At 53.5% G+C, this 11,972-nt stretch overlaps 1 protein-coding gene across 1 annotated transcript; it reads left to right on the top strand.

Moving 5' to 3' along the window:
• dcst1 (DC-STAMP domain containing 1) lies at window positions 1-8,559 on the top strand. The gene is made up of 19 exons (XM_061289090.1): window positions 1-124; window positions 733-888; window positions 952-1,085; window positions 1,222-1,343; window positions 2,109-2,197; window positions 4,367-4,441; window positions 4,526-4,654; window positions 5,225-5,364; window positions 5,542-5,707; window positions 5,772-5,915; window positions 5,982-6,103; window positions 6,172-6,329; window positions 6,411-6,510; window positions 6,572-6,667; window positions 6,744-6,870; window positions 6,949-7,065; window positions 7,169-7,311; window positions 8,258-8,350; window positions 8,453-8,559. The coding sequence occupies exons 1-19, from the start codon at window positions 1-3 to the stop codon at window positions 8,531-8,533; spliced, it is 2,316 nt and encodes a 771-aa protein (XP_061145074.1). The 3' UTR covers window positions 8,534-8,559.
• The last annotated feature ends 3,413 nt before the right edge of the window (window positions 8,560-11,972 follow it).

The following is an 11,972-nucleotide window of genomic DNA, read 5'->3' as shown; positions in this document are numbered from 1 at the left end:
ATGTTCCGCAACTTCCTCATCGGCAAGCACTTCCAGATGGAGACTGATCATAAGCCTCTCCTGAGCCTCCTGGGCTCCCAGACACCGGATACTCTACCTCCACGGATTCTGCGTTTCCGCATACGTCTGATGCGCTATTCTTACTCGATCGCTTATGTCCCGGGGAAGAGGCTATGGACGACGGATACATTGTCAAGGGCTCCTGTTGCAGGTGGAGTAACTCTGGATGAGAGACAGCGCTTTGAGGATTCTAAACTATATGTGGACACCGATGGATAATTTGCCAGCGAGCACTGCGTACTTGGATGAGCTGAGGGAGCAGCTGAAGCGGGACAGTGTCTGCAGGCGGGTGATGGTATTGTGTGGAGAAGGATGGCCTGCACACAGCTAGACTGAACCAGGACTCAAACTGTATTAGGCAGAAAGAGCGTTCCTCGCAGTACAAGATGGACTCTTGCTCAAAGGAAGCAGGCTTGTTATTCCTGCAGCGATGAGAAACCAGGTTCTCGTCAGACTACACGAAGGCCATTTGGGAGTGGTTAAGTGCCGTGAGCGTGCACGACAATCAGTATGGTGGCCTGGGCTAAGTCAACCGCTGAATGAGTTGGTTCTCAATTGCCGAACATGCTGCAACTCACCTGAAATCAATCTTTGCATGCCATGGCACCCCAGAAATGGTGGTGACAGATAACGGGCCTCAGTTCTCAGGTGCGGCCTTTGCAGCATTCGCAGGGTCATATGGCTTCGGGCCTATCACGAGTAGCCCGAGATATCCCCAGAGCAACGCGGAAGCCGAGCGTGCGGTCAAGACTGTTAAGGCTCTTTTGAAGAAAGCAGCTGACCCTTACCTCACGCTGCTAGCGTACAGGGGGACGCCACTGTGGAATGGTTAGAGTCCGGCACAACTGCTCATGGGCAGGAGGCTCCGTACGACGGTTCCGGCGCTCCCAGCGCTGCTGACTCCGATGTTGCCGGACAGTGAGGCAGTCATTCACAAGGAGAGGGAGAAGAGGATGAGTGATGCGCAACGCTACAACCTGCGACACCGGGCGCGGAATCTTGATAAGCTTGATCCTGGGAAGGAAGTATGGATCACAGATCAATGAGCCACAGGCGTTGTGGTTGACAGTCACCCTACTCCACGTTCATATATCGTGGAGGGACCCGACGGGATTGTCAGGTGAAACCGCCGTCATCTCATCCCTGTGAGGTCATCACCAGAGCAGCATGACGATACACCGCAATCCCTTGAGGGTGTTCCTGGACAGAGTTCCTCAGAGCCACCACAGCACACTGCACTTGAACCACCACCTACTCCTAGAACCAGGTCTGGGAGAGCGGTGGTGAGACCAAAGAAGCTGAACTTGTGGGAGAGAGACTCAGAACATTTTATGTCAGTGCCTCCCCAGTCATGAACCTCACCACACGTCAGTGGTGTGTGTGTGTTTGTGTGTGTGTGTGCGTGCGTGCGTGTGTGCGTGCGTGCGTGTATGCGTGCGTATGTGTGTGTGTGTGTGTGTGTGTGTGTGTGTGTGTGTGTGTGTGTGCGTGCGTGTCCAAACATCTGTTTTACCTGCTCCGGTGTCGCCATGGTAACCAATTGACTCCACTTCCAGTCATCGCGCGACTGACTGGAGATTGTCTCTAAAAAGAATTAAAGAATAAAAACTTTTTTTGACATGGCTTTGGCTCGTCTCCCTGTTTTATTTTCAGGTTTGAAATTCAAAGTTGAACACGCACGTCACGCACGAGGGGGCGCATTCACAAGACCTCACGTGCCATGACGAGCCGCACGCATGTGACGTCACACATCGCACGTACGTCGTGTTGCAGTCAAAAGGGACAGGTCAGGATGATTAACATACAATGATGATCATGATGATGCTTTGATATGCTTTTATCACGATTATGTTATTATTGGGAACGGCAAGCAGGAGAGGCAGAAGACGCTCGTGGCGTCATCATGACTCGTGACGAGCAGCCTCGCAGCAGTGAGTGTTTTTATTTTCTTCTTTGCTGTTGGAGTATTACTGGTGTGTGACGCCCACTTGTGGGGGTGACGTACTCGCAGCTGTGGAGCAGCTGATCAGGCGCTTTCTCCCACGTAGCTGCCAACGCTTCCTCCTCGGCCAATCGGAAGAGCTGCGGCACGCTTACGTCATCCTCCGAGCTCTCTTCGGCGCGCTGAGCGGCGCAGGTAATCAAAGCGAAATTCGCGAGAAGACAAGACTAAGGTGGACGGACTAGTTGGACTCGCTGTTGTGTTTTTTTCCGTTACTTTGTGGCCAGCCCAGATGGGAGTTGGGAGTGACATTGTCTCCATCGAGTTGTCTCCGTCCGGTCTGACTTGCTTCGCCTAACGTGTCAGCCATGCCCATGGGCAAAAATCAATTAAAATCGGTCGCTTAGCGACATGCAGCTCAACTTAACCCAGGGGTCGGCGACACAAAATGTTCAAAAGCCATACTGCAAAAAAAAAAACATACATCTAAATGCCTTTTATAAGGCAACATAGACTGTCAATACATAAGCTGTATGCATGCCAACTATTAAAATAATTAAGGAGGCTACAAATACAAAATGAACATTAACGATTAAATGTTTATTTTCCCTGCAGTGCATCCTGGAGAGAATTACGCACCACATGAATACTGATGTACGATAGCCCTATTGCTACTTCAAGTTTAGCCGAACTTCCATTACAATATTAATGTCTTGTGTTTTGTTGCGTCCCATTAGATTTCACGTACCTGCATCGTTGCATAGCAGAGCTGTCTGTTCGACATCGGTCACGTCACACAACTCGTCACAGGCCATTTAGAAAACTGGAGCTGAATTGATGCCCTTGATTTGCTGATTTTGTTTGCTGTTTTAATTACCTTTTCCTTCACTGTTTTTGCGGCGAGAGGCATGTCTTCAAATTTCTGAATGATCTCGTTTTTTGTTTTTTTTTAAGTCCGAAAATAGGCACTCTGGTAGTTTAGTGAATGAATCCTTCATGTACTCACCATCGGCGAATGGTTTTCCGAACTTTATCTCCCGGGCTGCAACAAAACTTGCAGCAGTAGTTGAGTTTGGAGATGCAATCCTCTTCTTGAAACCATTTTTTCGGTCCTCCAATTTCTCCAACAGCACTGCAATTGCACCTTTCCTTTCAGCTCCAACTGGGTGATCGGCAGCAAATTTAGCATGCTTTAGCTGAAAATGTTGGTCCAAATTGCTCTTCTTGTGATTTGACAACTCCTCATTGCAAATCAAACATGCAGGCAATCCTTCGGCATTGGCAGTGAAAGCAAATGGTTCAGTCCGGTCTTTCTTAAACCCTCTGTTCTCATCAGCAATCTTTCTCTGTTTGACTTTTGAATCCATGGCCCATCACTCTCACACCCCTGTTTGCAGCTCGCCTGTGCTGTGTCGCAGGCTATGACGGAATTTAGCTGTTAGACGCAATTTGGCTGTTTGACGCCATTCTGAAATTCGGCATTTTAATATATTTAAAACTACATACATTTTTACAGCATAAGAATGTTTGTGTCATGATTAAGATCTAAAAAACATTTTAAAAATACCACAAACAACAAAAAACATATTTTTCCATTTTCACGCAATTTTGCAAAAGCTCCAGGGAGCCGCTAAGGGGGGGCTAAAGAGCTGCAGGTCGCCGACCCCTGACTTAGCTTATTACCCAATAAGCAGTGTGAGCAGAAAAGTGCGAGAGCAACACTTTGTCTTTTGAGCTCTGAAAACAAGTCGGCTAACTCGGCGACGTCGGCCACTCAAATTACTAGACACTCATATTTGCGAATGTTCAGACCTCCAGGGGGCCCACGCAAAAATATGTCATGTCCACAAATTAGTGAATTATCTTCGATGTTCTGCTGGTCTCTAAGATCAAACGGTGGATAGGTGGCTGGCTCAGGGCAGGAAAACTTCAATGACACACGGCTGATTGGGGAAAGATTTTATTCAACCGATGTCAGAATTGAAGTGTCTCTCTCTAGCCAAAAAAAGAAGTCCCCTTGTCTTCTCCCGCCTTGGGTCTTATACCCCGCGCCCCCCCCTTACTCGGGCACACGCACACGAGGACTGCTGGATGTCCTCTGAGCCCCCAGCCTGCCTTGTTGATTCTAACCAAATGGCCGATTTGTGTATCCTGGTGCCAGGAAGTCTGCCTTTCTGGCCCAGGCCCCATAAAATCCCATGCACGTATGTTTTATGTAAGTCCTTGTGTTGACTGCAGAGAAGTCTCAACTCACTACGGCGACTCGTCCCCAGTCAAACGCGCCACACAAGGTCTTCAGGCGCTAAGTCACACTAGCGCCAGCTGCATAACAAATGATGTCGTGTGTTGTGTTTATGTGAGCAGCCATGTTTGCCGCCATTGCACCGGGCCTGCCGCTGACTTTTGATCACAAGCTGGCCACAGGATGTGCCTTTACGGGTGAGGAGGAGGAGTGAGGAAGATGAAGATGATGTCGCATGGACGACAGAATGCACGTGTGACCCTAGTTGTGGGCGTTTCCAGGGGCCTGCGCGTTGGGCGGGGCCACGTCATCGGTCTTCAGGTGCGCCGTCCTGCTGATGTTTCCCACCATGCTTGGCGCCCGTGGACGCGCCTTCCTCATGCTGCTCCTCCTCTCCACGCTCTACTCAGGTTGACGCACGCACACACACACACACACACACACACACACACACACACACACACACACACACACGCAGCAAGCTCCCCTTTGGCAGCGCGATGGTTGAAAGTTGAACAACAAACGATTGGCAATAAACAGACAATAATGTCAGCACAACTCCACTCAGTCTCCCGTCACAGAGGTCCCCAGTCATGGTCACCAAATGTCCTCCAGCCCAGTTGTGAAAGAGGAAGGGCTGTGAAACTGGGCGGGCCGAGTGGTTTACAAAAACACTCCAAACTGTTTTGGGGGCTGTAATCGGGCCGACGTGCTCCCTCTCACAAGCTCCACTTGGGAGGCAAGCGGGAGCCATTTGGACCAGCTGAGGGACAAGCGGCTGACAAGTGCATTGCAGACTGTTGAGAAAGGAGAGCCTGTGCCCGAGATGGAAGGACAACAACTTGACAACAGCGCCCTTTTGAATTGTCGTCCGGGTTGAGAGCCAAGATCCAGACCGGGGGGGCAACGGGGTGCCATGAACAAGGGTGTATCTATCAAAACAAAGAATTCTTGACAGGCAGGCGCCTGATGATTGACAGGTCCGGTGTCCAATATCCAGCACAACATGGAGAAGGCCACTGCATCCCTGACTTGCAATCTGGAACTTCAAGTGCGCAACACCAAGTTGCTGTGGAGAGACGCCATCACGCCCTTCCACAAGGTGGCGGAAGAAGTCACAGTAAGGCCCAAATGTGATCAGCCTCCCTCTATTGCTGCATGGCAAATCAGGAGCGCTTTGGTTGTAATTCGGCTCGTAACGGGTTTGTTGCATGACAACTGCTCAATTTGCATGAAGGCGGCATGCCACTTGCCGCCCAAGTCACTTGCTTGGAAACTTGTTGTTGTGCGCATCCAGCAAAATGAAGCGGAATTGAAGGCGAAGGCTAGCAGCGCGCGCGAGGCCTTTGCGGCCGTCCGGCAGGAAGTGCTCGCCGGTGGTGGCACTGCCGCCGACGGGCGCTCAGCCGACCGGACTGGCACGCAGAAACTCTTTGCCTTCAGCACCCTCACAAAGTGCGAAGGTGAGCCTTGCTCGTCCTCCTCGTCTTTGTTACGGTCGTCACCAAGCTTGTCTCCTACGCGTAGGCATGGTCAAGGCGGGCATCCGGGAGTGCGCCGATTGGTTCTCCAACAAGTGGAAAAAGTGTGACCAGGTCGTCCAAGTGCCCGTCATCAAGAACATCCTGTGCGTGCCTATGAAGTTTAGCTTCCTGTGTGACATCATGAAAGGTCAGCCAGCACGTGGCCATCCTCGCGTGGACATCCATGACCATCTTTTGTTCCTGTGTGCCTCAGTGATGACGGGTTGGTGCAAGCAGCACATTCCGGTGGAGAAAAACTTTGGTCAGCTGTTCGATCATCTCAATGCTTCGATGGATCTCCTCAGCACCGAGTTCACCAGCAGGGTTGTCTACAAGGTGGTGAGAGCCCTGCGTCTGACAGTCATATATCTGCATTGGCGCTCAGCGTCGCTGTGTCGTGACAGGAACATCGGCAGCGGACGGCACTGCACGGGGAACTGGCAGACGGCGACTTGATGCGGAGCATCCACAAGTCCTTCCGCCAGCTGGCCGCACGCACACGCCGGCTGCTGGATGTGCTGCGGCTCCTCGCGTCCCTGGCCTTCCTGTCCGTGTTTGCGCAGTAAGCCAGCGGACGGCCCTCGCCTAACCCTAACCCTCACCGGCACCGCTTCGGCCATCCTCACTCCCTGCGTGTCTTCAGGTCTCTGGCTTACGTCTTGCGCTTCCAAGGAGACGTCTTCTTCGATAATGTGTACCTCACCAAGTACTTGGGCATCATCGACCGCCGCAGGAAGTCGCTGGTGAGGCCGTCGGCATCCTTTTTGCCTTTGTCACCCCTTGTCCTCACCTGTCTGTGTTCAGGGCAAACAGCATTTGTTGCCCCTTACGCCGTCTGAGAGACGCAACTTTGTGGACCCCTGGAGCCCGAGAATTCACCCCGAAGAAGTCAAACAAGTGGTGGGCTCACTCGGCGTGCACGCTCCCGCCCACTCGTGCTGGAGCGCCCACGTCACCCTTGTGTGTGTGTGTGCAGCTGGCAAGTGTGGTTCAGGTGTTGTCTGTGCTCCTCCTGGCGGCGGTCCTGCTGATGGTGGACGCATCCATCTTTCGTGTTCTAGACGTGGTCAGCAAGCACACGCACACCACCTTTAACGTCAGCAGTAAGATGCAAATGCGGCTTGCCGGCTTCCAACGTAAACACGCAGGCGGTTGATTGTTGGCGGGCGTGGCCTCTTCAGGCACCCAGCAGGTGGACATCCAAGTGAGTGGAAACTCGATTTTGGCCCGCCTCCTGCGGAAATCCTTTGCAGCGTTCAACACATCTTCCAGCGTTCATGTGGTATCCAACAACCAGCGTGAGTCACTTGTTGGGGGGCGGGGGTCTCTCGCCGCTGGTCGATGATTGATACCTGGGTGAGCTTGCGCCCCCATCCCGCTCCCCCTCCCTCCTCTCCCCAGGCTGCGTCACTCCGCCCTCCTCACTGGCCATCTCGGCGTACGTCAGCATTGCCTGCTGCCTTCTGCTGGCGGCGCTATCCAGCTGCCTTCAGGTCTATACCAACCGCCTGCGCAGGGTCATCGCCGCCTTCTACCACCCGCAGGTAACGCCCCCTTTCACATTTAGCGTGCTGTTTCAATCTGGTCGACTTTTGTTTGGACTTCCTTTAGCCTTTTTGTGTTGTGAGTGAGCTCGCAACTGTTCAAATGAATCAACGATTTGGAGAATCCGAGGGACTTCTTTCAATTTGTTTTGGGAGCTGTAGAGATTATCTCATTCTGCTGATCTACATTAAGCAGGAAGAGAATTTCTTCCACAAGAAAATCATTTTTGAAACGATGCAGCAGTTTTTGCGGGCCAATGCACCGTCCACCGACCTTGGCGTCAAGGTGTCCGCTGTGCAGCTGCCAACCGACTGACCCGGTGGCGCTGGATTGACTTTGTACTTTGAAGCACAATCTGGTAACGCCAAATGTTGGAGGCTTTTCAGGAGTATATTTCCCGGACGTTTTTTCTTGCGCTCTTGGTTGCTGTGCTGGGACTTTCAGGGCTTGAGTACTGCTGGAGCCGCAGACACGAGCGCCAACTAGCGGCGGATCGTCTCTCCTACACAGCTGCCGACCCGCTCCAAAATGCCGGACCAGATTGTTGACCGCTCGGTTGTACGAACGAGCCTTAGAAATCATTTGAATATCCGTTTGTCACTTGCCGACTCGTGATATGCCGGATCAACGTCAGCCGCTTGGCCTTCTGTAATAATATTGAACAGGAAAATCTTTTTGAACAGTGGTGCTCCTCCTTGCTGGGGATATAGACCTCTGCCGTGAACAGCAAAAATCCCCAAGTCGCCCCAAATGTTTGAGCACTGCCCACAACATGGCGCCAAAGTATGGCACCTAACTACAAACCGCTCGAGTAATATATTTCTTAGCGCGTCGTGATACGGCTTTTACGACAGCCGAGTGCCCCTGGGCGAGACACCGCCTGAGGGAGCGCGTGCCTGCGTGAAGATAAGCCAAATGCACTCCGCGTTTCTTTTTGTCTTCCAGAGGGAGAAAACGCGAATCTTGTTCTTGTACAACTGCACCCTGTACAGGAGAATCCTGCACAGACCGTCATGCATCCAACACACCCGCACCAATGTACGCAAACGCATTTGAACGTCTGCACTGCGCAAGGAGAATGTCCCAGTCTTCTCACCCGTGCGCGTGTGCGTGCGTGCGCATGTGTGCTTTCATCCACAGATGTTGGAGTGTTTGTCTCGGCTGTGTCGAAGACGGCGGGAAAGGCAGGAAGCCTCGAAGACTGAGCTTCAAAGTGTGTGAAAAGCCAAACATCACATTAAACTCATTTCAAATGTCAAAGGTCAGATGTCATGCTGGCAACACAAAAAACGTGTGTGGGGATTTTGTGCACGCTGATGACGTCGGCTCATGTGTGCCATAAAGCAGGGGTCCCCAACCCCAGGTCCGCGAACCGGTACCGGTCCGTGGGTCACTTGGTACCGGGGCGCCAAACCGCACAGAAAAAAAACAAAAAACTTTTAACCACAATCAATTAATAAAGGTCAAGGCGCTTGTCCCGGTCACGTGACATGTTTCCCCAGTCGAGCCCGCAAAGCTAGCAAAAAATGAGTAAAAATGTACCGTTTTTTTCCGTGTATAGTGCGCAAAATTTAACTAATTTATTGTCCTAAAATCTGGGGTGCGCATTATACATGGGTACAAAATTTTTTTAAATTTTTTTATTTTTTTATTTATTTATTTATTTATTTATTTATTTATTTATTTATTTATTTATTTATTTATTTATTTATTTATTTATTTATTTATTTATTTTTTAAGTCCCAATGATCGTCACACACGCAGGGAGGCAATGGGTCCCATTTTTATAGTCTTTGGTATGGTCTTAACTAGGCTGGATGTAATTTTTTTTGTTGGCGTTGATTTCTCCGACTGCCCGTAAACGCACCACCGCGCTCCGTGCGCGCACGGGGAAGAGTACATTGTGACAGACAGCAAACGAGCAGGTGATCGAGCAAGCGTCTGATACGAGAGCATTGCGGTCGCATGGAGCGTGTTTGAAGTGAACAGCAGAGAAGAAAGGAACAAGGCAAAGTGTTGTGAAATAAAATGCACAGAACGGCTGCGCAAGACACGTCAGCTATATAAAGAGCGAGAGTTGTTTTCTTCCTATTAGTTTCGATTCACAGTTTAATTAGCAGTTTCAATCAGCAAATAACAAAATGCAGGTAATATTTTATTTCACAACACTGCCTTGTTCCTTTGGTCTCTGCTGTTCATCCTAAAACACAAAGGCGCTCTTTAAGCAATGCGACAGTGAGCGCCCGGCGCGCTGCGGTTGCGCAACCGCACCAAATTAAGCTCCCTGCGCAGTTCAGAAGCGCGGGGCGATGGCCTCCGTTGCCCCAGATCGATCGAAAGGGAGTCGGGTTCAGATCCCCGAACCTGGAAAGGCGGAGACCGCGAGGGTCGGGCCGCGCCGCGCCCGATGCGGTAACGCAAACGATCCCGGAGAAGCTGGCGGGAGCCCCGGGGAGAGTTCTCTTTTCTTAGTGAAGGGCAGGGCGCCCTGGAATGGGTTCGCCCCGAGAGAGGGGCCCGCGCCCTGGAAAGCGCCGCGGTTCCGGCAGCGTCCGGTGAGCCCCCGTCGGCCCTTGAAAATCCGGGGGAGACAGTATAAATCTCGCGCCAGGCCGTACCCATATCCGCAGCAGGTCTCCAAGGTGAACAGCCTCTGGCATGTTAGAACAAGGCTGGTAAGGGAAGTCGGCAAATCGGATCCGTAACTTCGGGACAAGGATTGGCTCTAAGGGCTAGGTCGGTCGGGCTGGGGTGCGAAGCGGGGCTGGGCGCGTTCGCGGCTGGGGGAGCGGCCGCCCTGTCGCTCGCCCCCTCGCCCGTCGAACCAGGCGGTTTCGTGCGCGCTGTTAGTTCGGTGGGGGTCCAGGCGTGCGTCGGTCAGGCGCCGGTGCGTTCTCGTTGGCTTCCCGGGCGGGTGGTGGGTTCGCGGGGTCTGCGGCGGGTGTCGGGCGAAAGCCCGCCCCGCCCTGCCCCCTACCCGCAGGCCACCCGGTGTGGGTCGCGGGGGGCGCTTGGTGGCTCCGGCGCGCGTTCCCCGGCGAGCGCAGTCGCCGGCCGTCGGTGAAGGCGGTGTCGCGGGGGGTGTCGGGTGGCGGGCGCGGAGGCGACTTTGGACGCCCGGCAGGACCTTCCCGCGGATCATCTCAGCTGCGGCGCCCGTCGGGGCCCCGCGGCGGTGCGGACGTCGGCCGGTCGCTTCGGGGCCGGTGGCGGTCGCGCTCGGCGGCCGTCCGCTCGGTGCGCTCCCGGCGGGTGGCCTCGGCCGACGCCAAGCAGCTGGCTTAGAATTGGAACGGACCAGGGGAATCCAACTGTTTAATTAAAACAAAGCATCGCGATGTGATTTCTGCCCAATGCTCTGAATGTCAAAGTGAAGAAATTCAATGAAGCGCGGGTAAACGGCGGGAGTAACTATGACTCTCTTAAGCATGTAGGCCGGGGGTCATGGGCCATGGCGGTCATTCAGGGGAGCAGTCGCAGGCGGGCTGCTCCTCGGCTGTCAGTCGTGTCATGTAAGATTGCACCTCCTCGTGGTGCCCACTGGTAACGGCTGTGCGGTTTTCAGACACCCCGCACTAGCCGGCTAACGCAATCAGCTTAGGGGGGAACAGCGCCCGCACATTATACCCCCCGCGCAGAGCGTGGCAAGGTATTGGCCAGAATTGCCGTGCTGGCGCATCAAATCGGCAGGCGTGCAGACTTTGGGGAGGGGCTGCATGGCCGGGCGACCTTCCTGACCCGAAAGGTGAGAGTATTCTCCCTGGGCGCTACTTGGATTCGGTAGTGTCTCGGAATCTGCGGCAGTCTGATATCTCTGATGGTGGGGATGAAATTTTGAGACTGCGGTGTTCCTATGAGTATGGTGGCACCTCGCCTGCTCATTGTAGTGTGGATCTTCGTCCACGTCTTCGAACGCTTACGCCTCACTTGCTGGTTGCGACCGCCGAATCGTGTTGCTGTACCTGTCGGGTCTTATCTGGGGGGGCCTGTCTAGCGGAGGGACGTAGTCTGACTCCAGCGGGCGGGTCCTTAGGAGGAACTCGGGGGGAAGGCAAGCCAGTGAGTGTGTGCGGAAGGGGGGGGGATGGAAGATGTGGTGGTTCTTAAGCATAGGGGCATGGGCGTTGGTGCCGTGCTTCCTGTATGCCCCATCCCTGGTGGCCTCCCTTGACCCCAAAACCGCAGGTGGGTGCGCCTGACTCCATTGGTCTCTCAGTTGGTGGTTGATCCTACGTAGTCTATCAAGGCGGTGCTAGAACACGCCCAGTAGGTATTGGGCACTTGGGAGAGTGACTGTGAGTTCGCTGACTTCGTTTGGTGCTGGGCGCTTTGAGTCTGGGTGTTGATGCGAGCTTGCTCCGTAGCGATGTGCTCGGCTGTGGATCCTGCGGGGCCCCCCGGCTGTGGGGTTGCGTCAAGGTGGTAGTTGGTTGCACTCGCATGTTAGAGCTGCTGTACGCTCCGCCTGGGGTTCCTGTCATGGTTGGTGCCGTGTGGGGACAGCTCGGAGTGCCTGGTGCTGGATGGGGTTGTGTGGGCTTGTGGCCCGCCGGATACGCCGGTGGCGATGGGAGGTGGTCGAGGTGGCTGCGTGTGGTGGTACCTGACCGGGGGCGGACCTCTCTATTAGGCGCGTGGGTGATACCGGGTGTTTCTGGTG

Source organism: Syngnathus typhle, linkage group LG10 (assembly GCF_033458585.1).
Source record: "Syngnathus typhle isolate RoL2023-S1 ecotype Sweden linkage group LG10, RoL_Styp_1.0, whole genome shotgun sequence".
Classification (NCBI taxonomy): Eukaryota; Metazoa; Chordata; class Actinopteri; order Syngnathiformes; family Syngnathidae; genus Syngnathus; species Syngnathus typhle.
The sequence above is the reverse complement of the archived record's forward strand: the minus strand, read 5'-3'. Positions and strand labels throughout refer to the sequence as shown.